Consider the following 19,812-nt stretch of genomic DNA (forward strand, 5'->3'; position numbering starts at 1 on the left):
CTACTATTAAAGCAGGGGGCAGGTATTTCACGTGTACCCTCCAGACGACCATTAACTAGGTCAAGGGTCAGTGGATATTCATAGAAAATACTAATTTCTTGCATAAGTTGCTAAAGTTTAATTCGTGGGGCTCTCAGCTAGTTCATAGCTGGGGCCACATCCACCTCCTACTAAGGGAGGGGATGCTACAGGCTGGTGCATGTTGCGACAACTGTAGGAAGGTCTACAAGCTTGCTCCGCACTTGCTAATTAAACCAGGTAGCACGTAGGAGACCGGTGATATGCGCAGAGATCTCTACCTCCCTTAGAACGTGGGGACTCGTTCAGGTTCGGGCACTTATGTCCACATAGGGCCCCCTGTGTTGCCCCTACTTTGGTAGTCAAACTGGCACACTGGCCGTCTCCCCAGTTCCCCACAAAAAGGTTGCATGCGACCCTTTCCACCATATATGTAAATTTGCATCCTGTTTCTGATCCAATTAATAAATATTAAACTTGTATCACTCTTGTCATTGCAGCTGCTAAGCAGCCTATGAGGGATTACAGGGCAGCCAGTTAAGCTTCGACACACCTACTAGTCTATTCAGATATTAGGTTAAGGTCACTTATCAATTCGGGCAGTAGGTCAGATGTCTTGCGGCTGGTTGTGCTGTATATTAAGTTTATTTTAGCACAATGGCTTCTCTAGGTAAATTTAACATACCCTAGGTCAGGTCATGGTCATAAAGCCAATTCTTTTATTAATCAGAATAACAGTAAAATATGGTGTTTTGACAAGCTGTGGTCTTCAATACGACATTTGAATATATCGACATTTTATCTATTAATAATAATCATTTTCATTCGTATTTCGATTCGATATATCCCTGTGAACTTGAAATAAAAGACACCGCAGAGTCGTCCACTTCTGTTTCATACTAACATGTACGATTTTATTAAAAATAACTATTTACGGCAATTTAACAACGGGATGATTAGAGCCTCTCCATCGCCAATTTTCCATATTTATGTAGCAATATTCCATTATCACCTGTATACGGTGTTTATGAAAGGTATATTTCTCAACTTATTCGATACGCAAGAGATTGTTCTGCGTATCATCAGTTTTTAAATCGAGGCAGGCTACTGACAAACAAGTTGCTGGTGCAGGGGTTTCTACAGTCTCATTTAAAGTCAGCATTTCACAAATTCTATGGTCGTTATAACGATCTAGTTTGCCAATACATGTAATTGGGCCAAATGCTGTCTGACGCGTTTCATACATATTACTAGGCCGTTCATGGCACATTGATTTTGACAATACGGATAACTCCGTTTGTTTGATTAAGATATAGAGCTTATAGCTGGTGTGACCGGTCGACAGGGTATGCTTACTCCTAGACACGTGATACTACCTTTTGGTATATCCAGGGATTCGTGTTAACCCAACTCTCTATTTTGAATTTTAAAATGATATCCAATTCGTTTGAATAAATTTAAGAACATTCTAAACGAATTGGATATCAATTTAAAATTCACAATGGATTACAATACAAAATATCTTGTATATATATATATATATATATATATATATATATATATATATAAGAAAGTATACATATTATTTGGGATAAAATATCCTCGGATACTACCGCATAATTATCACCAATGTGGTGCCAGGGGCCATTGGATTCAACAGTAGAATAACAGAAATTGCTCAAGGAATAATATATAAACAATGTAGCCCTAAGTTGACCGTATAGTTATAATGATCTATTTCGGAGTATGCTGTACTGAAATTCAGTGTATAGGTATGATATTTGCAGCACGGATTGCTTGGTTGGTTAAGTATTCAGTGAATCCTATTATATATTTATTGTTTTCAAAATCTGTCTATATCAAATATTCAGTGAACAAATATTACAAACTTAAAAGGATTTAGAAACAAAATTGTAGCTGATATTTGCCTATACTTTTAAATAAAGAGTGAGACGGTGTCTTCTTTCTTTCGTTATTTCTATATGTAATGGTATGATTAATTTACCATACTTATCAGAGAAATGTGTTTGGGGAAAATAAAAGAAAACATATATGTACATGTATATCGTCTGAAAAAGTTTATTTTCGTTCTCCTGATAATTCATTCAGCCTCTTTAAGAATTGTATTTGCTCATACTTTCGTTTCGTGAACATTTTCGAGGAAATAGATATATAATGTATCGGATAATTTGTAATTGGCAGTAATTATAACATTGGCGTATTTGTAACTTTTTTAAATTTACAATGATTATAAAAAGATGAGTATAAGTGATAATAGTAATTTTTATGTTAAATTTTTGTTGTTTAATCCAAGCCAACATTACAGCTCTGTTTCCATGTAAATCATTAAAGGCCCACTATGACTCAAAATCATGTTTTATTTTTATTTGTTTTACAATGGAAAAAGATAGAGCTATGGAAAACTAAACTCTACTGAATATTTTAGACATTCAATGCGACCCCTACCACAGTGTAAAGGCCGTTTAAAGATCATCCGGAAATAAAATTGTTTTACGAATCGCTTCGCTTTTTACCATATCTGTTTGTATCACGTGATAGAGAGTGGCAGGTACTTGTGCTAGGAAACATTGTCAGATAAAGAAGAAACGCTAATTACTGCAGTCAAGAAAAATGGAATCCGAGGTAAGGTTATTGAAATTCTTTGAACAGGTTAATAATATCAATGTTTACTTCATGAAAATTGATAATACACCAAATGTTTTCTCCGATTTAGGATGTTTCGAACTAGTGGGGTCCACGACGGGTTCGACATTTTCGCGGGAAATGTTTCTGAAAAAATTGCGTATATTTACGAACAACACTTAAATATTTAAATAATGTATTTTTACTCATTCTCACAGGTCTCAGAAAGCGAATCGGATACCGGTAGTAGTTCACCGCCGCAACCAGTTGCGCCAAGGGGACGTGGTAGGCCACGGAAACTTCGTGGAGGTAGAGGACGGCCCAGAATGCAAAGAGAGCCAGACGTTGCACTCGGGGCTCATCCCCGAGCACCAACCAAGCGGGGACGAAGGAGGGTCCAGCCACCAGTAGAGATGGCAGCAACAGCCTTAGCAGAGAGGAGAGATATTGAGGTACAAGAATAATTTTTAATGCAAATGTTGTATAAGTTGAAATTTTCTACAATCGTTTTGAAGCGTGTTTGAAATTTTGTTTCTATACATCTCTGTAGAGTAAAGTAGATGCACTATCACCTGATGAGATGAGGGACACCCTTAAAAGAGTTGTGAGGGAAAACCCAGAGTACTTGTTCAGTATTTTGGAGCCTGAACAAAGATTTCAACCTTCTGGGGGTGGAACAGTACAACCATCATGGTGCATCTGCTCTCATTGTAGAGACATGCCAACTCCTAGGGAGAAAGTCTGCTGCCAAAGAAATCCTGATAACTGTATTTCTAGATTGCCGGTACGTTTTAGGCACTCTGGTTGACATTAATTTTACTATTGTGTACCATATATTTTAGTAATTATATTTTTGTAACAATTCCGTTGCATGTGTATATTTTAGGATTTCGGGGTGCTCATTTTAGACGAGGCAGTTCTTGCATTGGCAAGACTCTACCGCCAAGATATTTTGGCAATGCCAGAAGATGCAGATAGAAACAGAGCCAATCGCCACACGGGATATCGCCAATTTGTACTTTGGCATCATGGGAAACTGGGAGCTGGAGATAGACGTGTAATTCCTAGCTGTTGTGTGTGGCGTATCAGAGACAAATTTCCTGACCCTCATGGACATTACATTGGTTTCAAAGATAACAGATTGCAATAAAATATAAATTATTTATTACTTGTACCAAAACCTGATTAAACTTTCTGGATATTGAGTATCAACACAAAATGATATGCATCAAGTTGTTTGTAAACTTCATCAAATAGAGGGGAAACATATCTTGACCAATACATTGTAAAATGCCAAGATCTCGAATTACAGTACAATTGTAATAAATGTATGTCATTGTTATCCAGAACCTGTGTAATCCAAATTAACCAAAATTTAGTCTTGTATATATCTTTGTTTTTGAGCAACATATGGAGAAAATATATTTACATTCTCCATTTGAACAGACTGTCACGTTATACCGTAATTTGAAATCTTGCACGACAACTTGGAACATGTCAAGTTCAAGACATGAATTTTTAACCAGACTCAGAAATCTTCTGCAATGCTTGCTGAACACATTTTGATGGACAATCTTTCAGACTTTTTCAAGATGTCAATTAAAGTCTCGAAAACTTGAGGTCAATATTAAGTAAAGTTGGCAAAAATGATTTGCGTCTACCATGTTATACATAATGTAGCCAACATTTAACAAACCAGAATTGCTCCTAAAATTTCAAGAGCATCAGGATGCCTCAATTCATTAAAGAATTGAATTGCCTTCAGCCAAGGCATTTTCATATACATTGCTGACCTACAATGTTTTATGTTGACTAAAAATATAGTTGTATACCAACATTAGTTTTTCATTTCATATAACGAAAAGTTTGTGTGTGTTCCAAAGTCATGATTTAATACAAAATCCTATAAAATGTAAATACACAATCTTGCTAATACCTGTGCACAATTCTACATGGCCGTTGGAACTGCAATTACATAATTTACTCTGAATGGATAAAAAGTCTGGAAAACTGTTTGACCCACTTTTATCCCTAATGTAGGTTATGGTGCACCAATCCAACTGAACTTATCCCCCCAAGAGGAAGCATATGACTAAATTTCAGGGCAATAACAACATGGTTTATACTATGACGGAGACCTAGAGAAACAATAGGCATCCTATGTAAGGTGTACGTGTAACAAGTTTGACTGTCCTACACCCAATAGATCTGTCTGCATCCTGCCTACAAAGTTTTCTTGCTATTTAATGGTATGACCTTTGACCTTCACTTGGCATGAAGAGTATGTGTACCAAGTTTAATGGTCTTAGCCCCAATAGCTCGGTCCGTATTCTGCCTGTTTTCCTATTAACTGAGACTAAGATCTTGACAAATAGGCAACTTCCTCTCTTCATGGTGATCAATTGTGACAAGCTGCAATATACTGATACTTGTGGTTCATTTTGCTGAAAAGTGCATGATTGAAGTCCAACCTCTTAGTACCACAGCCGTAGTTATATGCGTATCATATGAAAATAGTATTGAATTTGAGATCATAAGGATATTTGAATTCATCCAGTAATGGACTGACTGTCTGACAAACATGGTAATTCCAGAAATTACACACTAAGAGAATACATGAAAATCATAGACTAGCTAATAAACATGACAATATCTGGGGGGAAAAACATACACTAAAATGATATGTACACGATAATGCTAAAAATTGTAGACTATTTGATAACCAAGATAACACCTGAATTCTAATGGACTGATTGAGACTATGATATGACGTATGGCATGATGTCTTTGTAAAAACAAAGACATTTGATAAATGTTGTCAAATTTCTAACTTGATGGGGCCAAGAGAAAAAGATTTCCGAGGATGCAAGACATTGATGTTATACATAAAGAAGTAATTTGTCCTTCTAACTCCCTTGGATATATCCATAGTATTTAAGATATCGATGTTAGAAATATCAAAATTCAACTACACAAACAATTTTCCTAAAACTTTTGTTAGCATTATTTCAAATCAGTTTTCCTATAAGCACATTGTCATGGATATCATATCAGAAATTTCAATTTTAAGCACCAGTAGTCCAGTACATCAGTCTTCTGGGTTGTTTAACAAAATCAAGTATGCATAGGTGACCGTGTTTACACACTATACTAAATTATACAAATATTAACAAAGCTACATTTGCAAATGTTCACGATTAGTCTGTTGCTTGAAACCGTGACACTTTCTCCTCGAGCAACTCCGTCGTTGGCTTTGGATCAATTGGGGCAATGGTCCTGCTCAAGCGGCGTGGGTCATCAATGTCAAACACTACAGGCTGACTCATGCCTTCCTGGTCATTCAGACGGGCAGCCACCACTCTTTCCATTATGATGTCCACGTGTCTGTAGCTCTTTTCAACTTTTACTGGTGTTACACTCCAGCGGCCACTTTTTTTGTTGAATGTTCTGTGTTGCCTATTATAGAAAAAAATCAGAGGTATGATATTACATATGAATTATAAAATTTACTACACCCGCTACCAAATAATTTTGTGAAGCCCATTACACAACTTAAGACTAGGAAATAGCTTGAACCACCCCATCATTTGAATTGGAAATAATCAAATGGAACTTTTATACACGTATATAAAGTAAATTAAAATGCTTACTGCACTGTCCCATCCAAGTTTCTTTTCACCATCCTGTCCACATTGTTGTTGTAATCTAATGCAGCCAACTGGCTTCTAGCCCTGTAAACAGGTGGGGAAAAAGCAAACCTTTTGCCACAATACATTAAAATAAGATTGTTGAACGTCTCCAATTCTGCTGTACTTCTGAAAAATGAAGTAGTATCGAATTAAAAATTACAGCGTATCCAATAAAATATATTGAGAATTTAGTATTTTAATCAGATTTGTGTTTTGCAGAATACAAGTAGGAAAGTTTTGTAAAACACTAGGAAGTGCAATTTTTTCCCTGCTCTTTGGTTTAAAATTAGAAAGGGATTGATTCAGATATATTGTGCAACAAATGCATTGTTTGAATAATTTTGGTTTTGTTTGTTGTTTCAAATCATATTGAGACAGCTTCAGACATACATGAAGTGCCACATATTAATCTAAACATCTACACGACTCTCAGGACCATGAAGAATGTCCATTATCGAAAACTTTGTCATGACACAGGACCTGGGGTTATGAAAATCTGATCCAAAAACCATGAATTTCTTGCTTTTCAATGCCAAGTACTTGGCAAAGGAACAATAACTATCATAACTACCCTTGATTTGTCTTAGGTTTAATCACCCATGGTATGTGAGGGACTCCAACCCATGACCTTGCAGTTATAAAACCAATGTTCCAACCACTGAATTACTGTATTTAGGTAACTTACAATGCTGAACAATAATCTGAAATGACTATTACAACATTTACCTGAAATTTACATAATAGGGTATCTTATTCAGAAGTCTTTTGTTGAAGACAATCTCAATGAGAGCCTTGTGTGCAGGGCTGCCTTTCTCCAGCCACTCCTTCTGCTCTCCCTCCAGTGGACCATGCTGGCATTTGTTTTCCCCATAGAAGTTACTGCTATAGGACATGCTCCATTCATGTTCCCCGACAATGTGGTGAACAATACCACACCATATCTCCTGAAACACAAGGAAAATTGTTTTGTCAATTATTGTTCTAGATATATGTTTCAAAACTTTCTATATCTAAAACAAGAGGTCCACAGGACTTATCGGTCACCTGAATAATAGTGAAAAAGTATCACTACTACCACATACTATGAAATATAGACAAAATTTCATGTTCTGAATATCTAACCTAAACTCAAATGCTCAGCAACAGTATAAAACAAGATGTGTTCTTAAAACTTCACTGCCCTCTAAAGTGTACACACTGATGAAAGGCTTTAATAGGTGTTTTAACATAAAAACATCAATAGATATGACTAATTTGGACCCATCCCAAAGTCATTACCCTGGGTTGTGAAATTCCACATTTTTTGTACATCCTTTTCTGCTATTCCTAAGTATGCTTTTAGATTTTATACAGTATCAGCAAACATACACATAAATAGTATATAGTAAGTTTGGCCCCACCCTGGGATCATAACTCCTACCCCGGGGATCATGAAATTTACAATTTTGGTAGAGGCTTTCCTGCTCTACATCACTATGCATTTAGTTTTTATTGTGTGGTTCTTGAGGAAAAAATCACCACCTGCGATGAGTTGCAAAATTTAGGCCTCTGTCAGCATATACAGCCTTTGAGGGGGCCTCAGTTTTTGCAGTCTCATCCGGGGGACCACCCCAATTAGTTGCAATGTAAAAGAAACATACCATAAAGCTATCAACATCAGTTGCCAAAGAACAAGCATGCCAAAAGTGGTTGATAATGTCACGACTCCACTCTAGGAGAGGTCGGCATTCCTTACTCTGTCCAGCAGCAACTACCTTCTTGCCTAGGTTTTTGGCAGCATGCCATATGTCATGCAAGTGCTTTCTTTCTGGGAATCTGTTCTCTGAAGAAAAAAAACCCAAACCTTAAGGTAGTACTCTACATCGTCATAATGGCTGACTTCCTTTAAAAACATGGATGAAAAAATAGTTATCAGCAATATTTAACTTTTTTTCCTTTTCCATTTAAATACCTAGCCGAGTAGCTCAGTAGGTTAGAATACCACCTGCTGAACTGTAGGTCGCAGGTTCGAGTCCAGCAGGGGTTTTAAATTTTTTTCAGATTACCTTCAACTAAAATTGTATTTTTTTGACAAAATAAAGTAAATTTGAAAATTTTCAACTACAGAATATTATTGTACATATCCTCCTTTTTTCATCTACATCAAATTTCTCTGGTGTAGCACACCTCCTTAACTCAGTATCTGCAATACTGACAGGACATAGTGATTTAGTAACAAAAGTGAAATCTTTATAAAGTGGCACTTACTCATAACTGCTCCAATTTGCAAATGTGCATCGGTAACAACCTCAGCTACAACAACACCATTATCTCTTAGGTCTTCCATAGCTTTTAAAAAGCACCCCTTTTCCATATTAGTGCTCTTCTTCCCCGTCTCTCTTTTATCCATGGTGATGATGGAAATTACTTTCTTGGAGCTGTTATCCATTATGGAATATGTGCAGTACTGTGCACTATGCCCTGGACTATCATTCCTTCCATCACCTACACAATAAGTATGCTATATATATATATTCTATTTCATATTATATACTTGTATAAGGTATGTTTTTTTTTAATAAAGAAACAACTACCATACATACCAAGAGCAATAATTTCTTGTCCCTGCAAACTCTCTACTGTGCCCAGTTGTTCTTCTCTCCAGAATGTATTGATGGTTGGTATCAAGTATGTTCTCTGGATAGCTGAGAACTTTGAAATACTAGGGAAGTAAAGCTTCAAGAAATCTGCAAAAAGTTTAACTTTTGCATAATTGTTTCCAGAGGTCAGAATTGCAGAAGCGATCTGCAAGTCCCCTCCATGCAGTCTTCTATTCAGCAATGGCTGAGAACACCACTTGTGTGCCAAGTGTTTCTGGGTGCATTCCTGTAAAATAATTTTAAAAGAAGGGTAATATTCATCAGAAATAGCAAATGAAGAAAGAAACAAGAGGCCCATTGTCCACATCGTTCACCTGTGTCACCTTGGCTCAATTATTTAAAGATGTTCCCTATATATTCCCAAGTAAAAATTTGATCCCTTTTGTGGCCCTAACCTACTCCGGGGGCCATGATTTTTACAAATTTGAATCTGCACTATGTCAGGAAGCTTTCATGTAAATGTAAGCTTTTCTGACCCAGTGGTTCTTGAGAATAAGATTTTTAACTGATCCCACACTATTTTTGCATTTTTGGAATTTTCTTCCCTTTGAAGGGGGCATGACCCTTCATTTGAATAAAATTGAAAGCGCTTCACCCAAGGATGCTTTTTGACCAAGTTTGATTATAAATGACCCAGTGGTTCTGGAGAAGTTGACAAGAGGCCCACAGCCCTTATCGGTCACCTGAATATTAGTGAAAAAGTATCACTACTTCCATGGGCTATGAAATCTAAAATCAAAAGGCCCACAGGCTTTATCGGTCACCTGAGTACTAGTGAAAAAGACAAAGAAAACTCCAAAGGGTTATGGAATCTAGAAGAAAAAAAAATTCCTGTTCTGAATATCTAAGCTAAATTCTGATATTCATCAACAGTATAAAACAAGATGTGTAAAATTACCATTTTTTTTGTACATCCTTTTCTGCTATTCCTAAGTATGCATTTAGATTTTATATAGTATCAGCAAACTTACAGATAGATACTGTTTACTAAGTTTTGCCCCAAACTGGGGTCAGAACCCCTACCCCAGGAATCATGAAATTTACACTTTTGGTAAAGGACTACCTGTTTTTTCTAAATATCCACTTAGTTTCAATTTAGTATCAATAACACTAAAGAAGATGTTATTTAATTGTTTAACACATAAACACTATATACCAAGTTTGGCCCCACCCTGGGGTCACAACCCCTACCCCGGGGATCACGAAAGTTACAATTTTGGTAGAAACCTTCCCGCTCTACATCACCATGCATTTAGTTTTTCTTACACATGTGCAGTTGTAGAGACATTTTTTTTTTTGAAGATTAGTCAATTTTGTACAGTTTTTGCCCTGCCCCTAGGGCCCCAGTGGTGCTGGAGTTCCGAAATTTACACTTTATGTCCCCCTTGTCCCAAAGATGCTTCAGACCAAATTTGAAAAGAATTGGAATGGTAGTTATCAAGAAGAAGTTAACAATGGTAAACGCACAACGACAACCAATTGCAATAGGTCACCTGAGTTTACTTAGGTGACCTAAAAATGTAAAACGTTTACAGACAGACGGACAACCAGAAAAGCTCACTTCAGCTTTCAGCTCAGGTGATCTAAAAACAAAATAAAATCTTAATATTTTTTAGTGTCAAAGACCATGGAATGCTTACCCAGAAAATATACAGAGCTGAGCCTATATTCCCTGTGCGCAGTGAGATAGGAGAATTGCAACCCTTCACTTTGCATTTGTAGTCGATGTGTGTATTGGCCAACTTTAACAAGCACCTCTAATACACAAGGCATGTCTCGTCTCTTGTTAATATGGGCATCTCTTCGACATTCTTAATCTTTGTGACACCAGACCCTGTCTCCTCAATTGTCTCCTGAAGACCCCCTTCTTCATCTCCTTCTACTTCCTCCACTCCAAACTCCTGCACCTCTAAACTTACTTCCTCCAAACCAAACATGTTGTTTGGTCTAAAAAAAAAAAAATAAAATAAATTGAAATCAAAATATATTCTAAAAGTTGAAGCTTATCATAATGAACATTTTTTCACCGATACAGAATTTTACTGTTCAAATTAAGCTGAGAAAAAAACAAGTTAAACATGTCATGTAAAACAAAGAAGGTACATGTATTAATTTCCAATTTGCAAATAAACAATTCTTTGGTCAAACAAGAGGGCCATGGACCTAAATGGTCACCTGACTAACATAAAACAACTCTGAAATGGAAAGTTAAATCACACATGCTTTAAATGCATTTGTATTACAGACTAATACCCATTTGGTCACCGCCCTAAACCATAAAATTCACTCTACAAGCCATAAAGCCACACCAAAGCATCAAAAACCCAGACTCGGAGGCCATAAATTTCAAATTTCTGGAAAATGCAACCTTGCTTGTCATAATTCATTATTATACCCTCAGTTTAACTGCTGCTTGATGTCCCTGAGTGAAGCTGATTTGTAGAGGATGCTTCATTTTTAAAGGTTTTGACCCAACCCTTGACTTAAAGGGTATCGAAAATATTGAGTCAAACTTTCAAAAATGATCATATAGAATCAATTGAATTTCATTTCTACATATTGCAAAACTGTAGAGTTAATTAAACTCTGATGATAAATTTCTGAATCAGTTTAACATAATTATCAATTACCGGTACCTTAAAGTCACATTAAAGCTTGGCTCATACTCTTCGTCAGAATTTATGTCACTGCTGCTTTCTTCTGTTACATCTATTGTTACACTGAAAAGTTTTATAGCTCATGTGTTATTCATATCATAATGTGTATCCTTGCTAAGTATCATACTATCTGAAACATGCCATTTTTGATAATCCAGTAAGTATAATGATTGTGATAGCTAGGATATACTTGGCAAAATATTACTTACTCAAATGGATTGATGAATGAAACTTCTTTATCATCAAAGAGTTTTCTTTTCTTGTGACTTGGGCTACAATTTTAATCAAAAGACAAGTCAAGTACAAATACTGACAATATATTTTTCATTTTTATATAAATGTACTGTGTGACAGACCTAGGGTCAATTACTTTGAATGTAATGCATTAAATTACAATTACATTGGAATTTTCACCATTACAATTACCATTATTTTCATTCATATAAGTAATTAATTAAATTACAATTACTTTGCTAAAGTAATGAATTACATTACACATTACAATGAAAAAAAAATACAAAGTAAATCTATGAACACAATTTATTTGAAGTAAACATTTAAATCAAAGTGATTGTCAATCACACTATGACTATGTATCAAGATCTGTTCTAAACAAATACTTTGCTGTTTATTCAAATACATGTAGTAATGTCACATTTTATTTCCAAAGAGGTCTAAATTAGGGGGTTAGTAATGATGTTGATATGTAATTCAAATGTATTGAAAAGTAATGATATTACTGGCATTTTTATGAAAGTAATGCATTACATTATAATTACTTGTGTTTCAAAAATGGGTGCATTACACATTACACCCCATTACTTTAAAAAAAAAATGTAATGATTACAATGCATTACCATTACACATTACCATAAGTCTGCTGTGTGATTGACAACCACTGGAGGGGAAACATAAAGGTGAAGCTAGTAGGGAACTAATTGTATCAAATATAGACTACAATATAAGTCAACAAATGTTTGCATACCCAGGAGATTCCTGTTGACTGGTTACTGGTGGAGCAGAAGATTTTGCCACTTCTTGTTGCTTCTCTGTATCAGTACTCTCGCTACATAAAAATGAAGCTCTTATAAGTTAACAATCAAATGCAAGTGTTCAAAATTAACAGATGACCAATATACACATAAAATTATGGAAAATATAATTTTAAAATCTTGGTTTATGGTGAGATCAATATTTTTGGGCGAATTTGTCTAAGGACTAATGTAGTATTCACAGCCACCTCAAATGTGGATACCCCCTCCATCTAATGAAACAGTAAATATAGAATCACAAATTTACCTCAAATATGTGATTTCCCCACCTATCACCTCCCTAGGTCATTCTGTAAAGCCAGTTTTAAGATAAGTTTTTGGTTTTATATTCGTTTATTCATTGGCTAAGGGGAGGGGGGGGGGGGGGGGTATATGTACAAGTCTATCCACACAACAGGTACCTATAATATCTCACAAATGATTGTCTCAAAAGCTTGCAGAAAGTACAAATTGACTATGCAGAACAAGCTATGAAGGTGGTCAGTCGGGAGTCACATAATTTAGATTTTTTTCCGTTCTTCAGTTGCCTGTAATAATGTATACACCTACCTTAGAGCTGTTGAAATTTCTGATACATCTGGGGGGAGGAGATGTAGCTTTTTCTTTAATATAGGCGTTGATATTTTTTCTGCAATGTAAGTGACTGGTCAGCTGAGTCTGCATCCTCTGTTTCACTGTCCGTTACAAGTCTATTTGAATTGAATAGTGTCCAATACAGTAAAATGAATATTATACTTTACAAATCATAACAGAATCAAAGTAATATAATATCAACGGTGAAGACTTGTATAGGCAGTGCCTGCTGTCTAATCCTATTGTGAATTATCATAATAAAATACTGTTGAAATCTATATATCTTTGTTTTCTCAAAAATTTCCCCTTGGGGGCCCCCGAAAAGCTTGCAAACTCATAATTTGAGCACCTAAGGAGATATATGAAGTATTTTTAACACAATACTCGCAGAGGGTTTATAAATAATATTTTAAAGAATGTTTACCACCGATCGATCCAGGTTTATCCTCAAATAATAACTTTACATTTAGAAAGTTTCAAAACCAACCTGTCAAGTAGAATCTTCGCCAGTCCTGCGTGCGTTTCTCCGAGTTCTTCCTTCTTTGCTTGCCATCTTTCGTATTGATCTCCGAGATAAATCTTAGTCTTATACAAATATGATTTATTTATTTCACTTTTCGCTCTCTTTTTGGCCGAGTCGGTAAGAATTCGGTCTTCCCACAGGACGCTTACCCGCTCTAGACGCCATGCTGTATTGTTTACAAGTCCTCTGCGCATGCGTGTTTTTCTAGAGGCGGAACAAACTGTAATTTGGTGCTGGACCAGACGTAAATTCTATTTTTTGATTTATTACCGGAATTATTTACTTCTAAACTTTGTAAATTTTCGAAAGTTTATATTTTCAATAATGGAAAAAAAATTGCGAGAGCCTTGTTAAAATTTTATTTATCCCTTTATGAGTCACAGTGGGCCTTTAAAAAAAACATGTAAGGTGTAAACAAATTGTCATTTATTTCAAATGACGAAACATGTGTGTCCTAAAAATACAGAACGAAATTGGCTGGGAGACATATCCGCATCTTGACTAGAAATGCAATATATAAAAGTAATACACAACAGCGTTCTCCCAGCAACAATATTGTTACAAAAACCAAATGCGATAAGATAAAATACAATATGAATCTTTACTGGAAACTAAAGTGGTGCATAAAAAGGCCATGAAGACCTAGTGTTGAAAAAGACAAAAATTCCTCGGTCTAAACCACCTAGCACCAAAATTAATTGTTGATGTTTGAACCTATAAGATTCCCGTGGAGATCCGGGTTAGAATAGGTCTTCAGTACCCCTTGCTTGTCGTAGAAGGCGACTAAATGGGGCGGACCTTCGGATGAGACCGCAAAAACTAAGCCCCGTGTCACAGCAGGTGTGGCGCGATAAAGATCCCTCCCTGCTCAGAGGCCGTAACCGCCGATCATAGGCCTAAATTTTGCATCCCTTCATCGGCATTGGTGACGTATGAGTGAAATATTCTCGAGAGGGGCGTTAAATAATATTCAATCAATCATTAAACCTATAAGAAGTTTTAACATTATGCGCAACGTATTAAACGTGCATATTTCCTCTGGAATATTTCTAGCTATGAGCTTTGTGTTAAATAATTTGTTCAGATTTTTAAAACACATGGACGTAACTAGTATTTTTTAAAAGAACAAATCACATTACGAAGTAATTTGTAGATATCAATGGATAATCAATACCATGATGAAACTTTTTGTTTAAAAAGATATTGCATTGAGAATGGTTAATACGGATGAAAAGTGAAGATAACGAACAGTGATATACAGAGAGAGAGAGAGAGAGAGAGAGAGAGAGAGAGAGAGAGATTTCTATATTGGCGGTGTCTCTCTATTCATCATTATTTAGTAGTGCATTGATAGATCTATATTACTTGATACTATTCAAAATTTCATGCTCTGGCTATATAGCCATTGCATGAAGCATGTATTTCCTTTTTCCAAAGACATCAAATTGTTAGGAACGTATTCTGAATTCTGAATAGTTTAAACAAATAAAAAAAAATACACTCATTGCACTCCAATTCCACATCGAATATTAAAAGGTTGGAAAAGCACATATAAATAATGCAGCTCAATTGTGTATAGAAACTCTTCAATGGAGATGAAATCATGAACTATGATGTTTTAATGATATGTCAATTTCTCAAGACTGATCTGAATTTTATTTCCATGCTTTATAAATAGAGAGTCCTCAATGTGATCAAAATTCACTATTAGAGATTTCTTAGCGAAAAATTAATCTAAACTCTTCACGTGTTGTGACTAAACATACATGTACATACATTGCAATTCAATAGGACAACAGACAGTGGCTATACAGGAATAATAATATGTATAATGATATTGATTACGATTATTTTCAGCTAATATGTATACGTACTCAAAATCATGCACAGTACTTAAGTATTGAGATTCTTCTACATATATGTATAGATACATTAATTAGCACAAATTAATTACGATCTCACTGGTCCAATCCCGTGGAGATCTTGGTTAGAATAGGTCCTCAGTACCCCCTTGCTTGTCGTAAGAGGCGACTAAATGGGGCGGTCTTTCGGATGAGACCGCAAAAACCGAGGCTCCGTGTCACAGCAGGTGTGGCACGATAAAGATCCCACCCTGTTCACTGGCCATAAACGCCGAGCATAGGCCTAAATTTTGCAGCCCTTCACCGGCAGTGGTGACGGCTCCATATGAGTGAAATATTCTCGAGCGGGACATTAAACAATATTCAATCAATCCATTCACTTGTCCTCTGTCTAATCGCTTGAGAACATCAATTCCTTTCTAAGCGGAAGAGAGGGAGTTTTGATGTGTTGAAAAAATATAAATCATTCCTTCGATCTTTGTCATATCTTCGATGAATGAAGCAGATTTTGAAGCTCGACCCAAATTGGTACAATTTCGGTTCTCAAAGTTATGACAGGTGGGTTGACTACAACTTCTCTATCGTCAACTTCCATGTAGTGCTTATCACTTGCATATGATCAGGGCTCGAAATTAGCGAGAAATACTCGCAAAATGCGAGTACATTTGAAAAATAGCGAGTAAAAATAATGAACACTCGAAAATCTTAGCGAGTGGTGATTTACAAACTATGATCGTATCGTATCCGTTTTATACGGTGATGCGCTATTCGCTTTTCTCAAACTTGCACTCTGAATCATACAAACGCTTACATGAACGACCAATTTCAATAACCGTTTTTATCCGGATTTTTCTTTTATGATTTTTTAAGAAACTCGGAGTCAAACAAATGCTTTAGAGATCGGACATCGCATATCGACATGTGCCACGAGTCCTGTTCACCTATAGGGGTGATTAAATTGAATAATTCCAAGTATGATGTTTTTGTTAATATTCATTTATCTACAAAAACATCGGAGTTTATGTTTTACCAAGTCTTCCGGTGGTTATTTTTATCAGAATCATGAGAATGTCCTATCTAAATTTATTGTCATATTGAGGTCGGGTTGTAGCGACGACACGGGTGCATTTCTCACCGCGTAGACGATTATCAAAAAAGTCATAGGACTCGTGATCGTGCTGCTTATAAAACCACGAGTCCTGTATTCGCTTTACAAAATCACTAATGACAACCCTGATGTGGCATGAAATTGGAAGACTGGATCTAGACCTGCGGTAAACAAGTTGTGGATTAGACTGTTAGAGGTGCGATAATCAAGAGACCTTGACATTGCACCATATGACTTACGTAACTTAGTGTCTTGTCCAAACGCTGCCCGTTGACCCACTATAGGCTCAGTAATGATGGGGAAATTCATTGATTGAAAATATATATATATATATATAAAGAGCACTGCTTCATTATTTTCATTTTAGCTTGTAGGTTTTCATTTTAGCCTGTGGATTTTTTACCCACAGGCTAAAATTAGCCTGTGGTAGAAAAAGTTAATTTCGACCCCTGATGATGCTATGTCTCCTAACGGATTTGATGCATGAAAGTGTGTATGCGTGTGATTAATTTTCAAACCGAGGTAGGCTACTGAGAAATAGGACATCGCAAGGGTTTCAACAATTACCTTTAAAGTCAGCATGTCGCATATTCAATGATTGTTGAAATGATGAAAAAGTAAAGATAACGAACAATGATCAATCTCAAAACTCAGGACGCCGTTTCATCAAACATCGTAACTAGTTGTGTAAGCTTAGTTTGGCGTAACTTTCTGACTAGACTAAATATTTTACGTAAGTCCGTTTCATCAAATGGCGTAAGATTAGAATTTACGCAAGTTTTCTACTAACTAGTAGAAACACTACGTCAGGTCTAACCCTCACGTAAGTATCTACGTAAGCAAAAATCATGGCCAACTGTTAGCTGTTTGTAAATATATATGGAATTTTTACTGACGAGTTTGGGTCGTGATCGATTTTTTCAAGACAGGATGCTTTTAGACATTTACAACGATAAATATGTAAGGCCATAAGGGTTACTTCCCTTTGAAAACTACTAAATTTATGGCTTGCCTTTACTGTATGATTACTTTCACAAGTGTCTATCTGTACACGAATGATGAACGCACAGTATTATTCCCAAATCCCTTTGTAAAGTAGTCCACCGTAAAGGGAACATTCACTTTGTTGTATTATATGTAAGCTATTTATAAATCTCTTCAAAACTTCCGCTATGACTAAGTTGGAACAAATGATTAGCGAGCCCGATTCAATTCGATCTCAATCGTATGGTGGGTGGATTTACGGGAGTGTATGTATATTTTATGAACAGTGACTTTAAGATCTACTATTTTCCATTGTATATCTTAAATCTTGAAAAAATATCCCGTCTTAAGAGATCGGGGTGAATGGGAGGGGGTCACCTTGCGTTTCTACTCCACTTTTTTTAACAATACGATTTTTTAAAATTTTGTACTAGGAAAATGTTTTGATGCACTCATAATAGAAGACTCTAGCACCCCAACGATTGAAGAAAATGAAACCTGAGAGAGAAAAAATTGTGAAAATCACTGCAAAAGATTCCAACACCACCCACTCCACCCCCCCCCCCCCCCCCTACCACCCCCTCCGAATTAGGATTTTGCAGATAGGACAAAACATTTTATTTTTTTTTTTTTTTTTTTTGGCGTTATAACGCAAGATAAAAAGATTATTTGAAAAGCCAACATCTAATCTATGTCCCAGCCCCCCCCCCCCCCCCCCCCCCCCCCCCCCCCCCCCCCCCCCGTCATTTTGCAAAACGATGGTACGTGCCTGTATATAATCCCAAACTGTAAAATATGCACACATATTCAATTTGTTCAAACATATTTAGGCCCACGAGTCTACATTAATTATCCAATTAAAGTATAAATATATAGTTAATATATATATATACAATGTAGATGTACATGTATCGTGTCGACCTACATGCACTTAAAATATAATAACCTTTGAAATCATAAAACAACTACTTTTTGTAGAAGAAGAGATGTAAAATATATACATAGGCTTATAGAGATAAAAACAAATTTTGTTTATGGAGTGATATGTTTGATTTAGTATGCAGTGCCCAAATAGTATGGTATAGGAAAATTTTACTGCCTCTGCCAACACGGCCATCTCTGTCTCCTCCCAATTTAATTCTGCTTGTGTATTTTCTTTGCGTTCTTTTCATTCATTATTTTGGTCCAGACGACAAGTGAAAAAACCGAAAGTATGATGCACGCATGCTCAGGGCGCGGTAACTAAGCACGTAAGCTTAGTTGAAACCTTAGTCGAGTAGTAACGTACGCATGTATTTACGTCGTTTCGGTTTGCGCTAAACTAAGATTGTACGTAACTAGATTTACGTAGTCGGCGTAAGACTTAGCTAGTTGAAAATTTACACTTATTGATGAAACAGCGTCCTGTAAAGAATAAAAAGTGAAGAGTATGGCAAACACGGACCGCTGGAGACAACAAAGTTTGAATCACGAGTCTGGGAAGGGTAAGGATCTCCGATTGACCGATCATAACAACTGTGAGCCCTCTATCTTGATCAGATAAACGGAGAAATCCATAGTGAAAATTGGTATGTAAAGAACGACGTACCAATTTGTATGAAACATGTCAGATATATGCGACCTATACAGATTGTATTTGTGAATTAGATCGGTATAAAGATCACATCATTTTGCGAAATCTGACTTTAAACAAGAATGTTGAAATTCTAATGTATTTGTAACTTATCTGTCAGTAGGATGAGGAAATGAAATATCGCCAATACGGAGTAAAATAACATACGATTAATCAAATGTCAATTGATACAAAATTTGCATAGTCTTTGCAATCAGTTTTGCAACATGTCTTATATGTTGATGTTAAAAAAGAGACAACTTGTTAATTATTTATCTCTTCGTGTCATGTTGTTATTTTGTTGGGAGTGTCTCGTATAGCTCCGATGGATCAGATTTCCAATTTCAAATTATCCACACCACTTTAGTAGGACAGTGTGATTCTATGCTCGGTATTTTTGTCAACAAATGTTATCGATTTATAACTTTCATAAGAAATTCATGTTTTATGTT

General features: G+C 36.0%; 3 protein-coding genes across 4 annotated transcripts in view; 2 read left to right on the forward strand and 1 right to left on the reverse strand.

Annotated features, from left to right (window-relative positions):
* Positions 1-19,812, forward strand: part of LOC130050762 (orexin receptor type 2-like) — a 39,207-nt gene that overhangs the window by 3,703 nt on the left and 15,692 nt on the right. The gene's annotated exons all lie outside the window — the stretch shown is intronic.
* Positions 1,619-3,880, forward strand: LOC125682409 (uncharacterized). The gene is made up of 4 exons (XM_048922949.2): positions 1,619-2,661; positions 2,880-3,113; positions 3,212-3,445; positions 3,548-3,880. Exons 1-4 carry the CDS (start codon positions 2,650-2,652, stop codon positions 3,809-3,811), a joined length of 744 nt encoding a protein of 247 aa, XP_048778906.2. The 5' UTR covers positions 1,619-2,649; the 3' UTR covers positions 3,812-3,880.
* Positions 3,809-17,949, reverse strand: LOC125682407 (uncharacterized). Of its 2 annotated transcripts, XM_056151218.1 has the most exons (12): positions 13,759-17,949; positions 13,248-13,387; positions 12,632-12,712; positions 11,856-11,918; positions 11,626-11,709; positions 10,630-10,936; positions 8,933-9,215; positions 8,598-8,834; positions 7,991-8,172; positions 7,077-7,294; positions 6,312-6,476; positions 3,809-6,117 (listed from the first exon to the last, which is right to left on the reverse strand). In XM_056151218.1, the coding sequence occupies exons 8-12, from the start codon at positions 8,776-8,778 to the stop codon at positions 5,859-5,861; spliced, it is 1,005 nt and encodes a 334-aa protein (XP_056007193.1). In that variant the 5' UTR covers positions 8,779-8,834; positions 8,933-9,215; positions 10,630-10,936; positions 11,626-11,709; positions 11,856-11,918; positions 12,632-12,712; positions 13,248-13,387; positions 13,759-17,949; the 3' UTR covers positions 3,809-5,858. The 2 variants fall into 2 exon arrangements, with proteins under 2 accessions (XP_056007193.1, XP_056007192.1); XM_056151217.1 differs by having other exon boundaries at positions 13,248-17,949.

Source organism: Ostrea edulis, chromosome 10, assembly GCF_947568905.1.
Source record: "Ostrea edulis chromosome 10, xbOstEdul1.1, whole genome shotgun sequence".
In the NCBI taxonomy this organism is placed as follows: domain Eukaryota; kingdom Metazoa; phylum Mollusca; class Bivalvia; order Ostreida; family Ostreidae; genus Ostrea; species Ostrea edulis.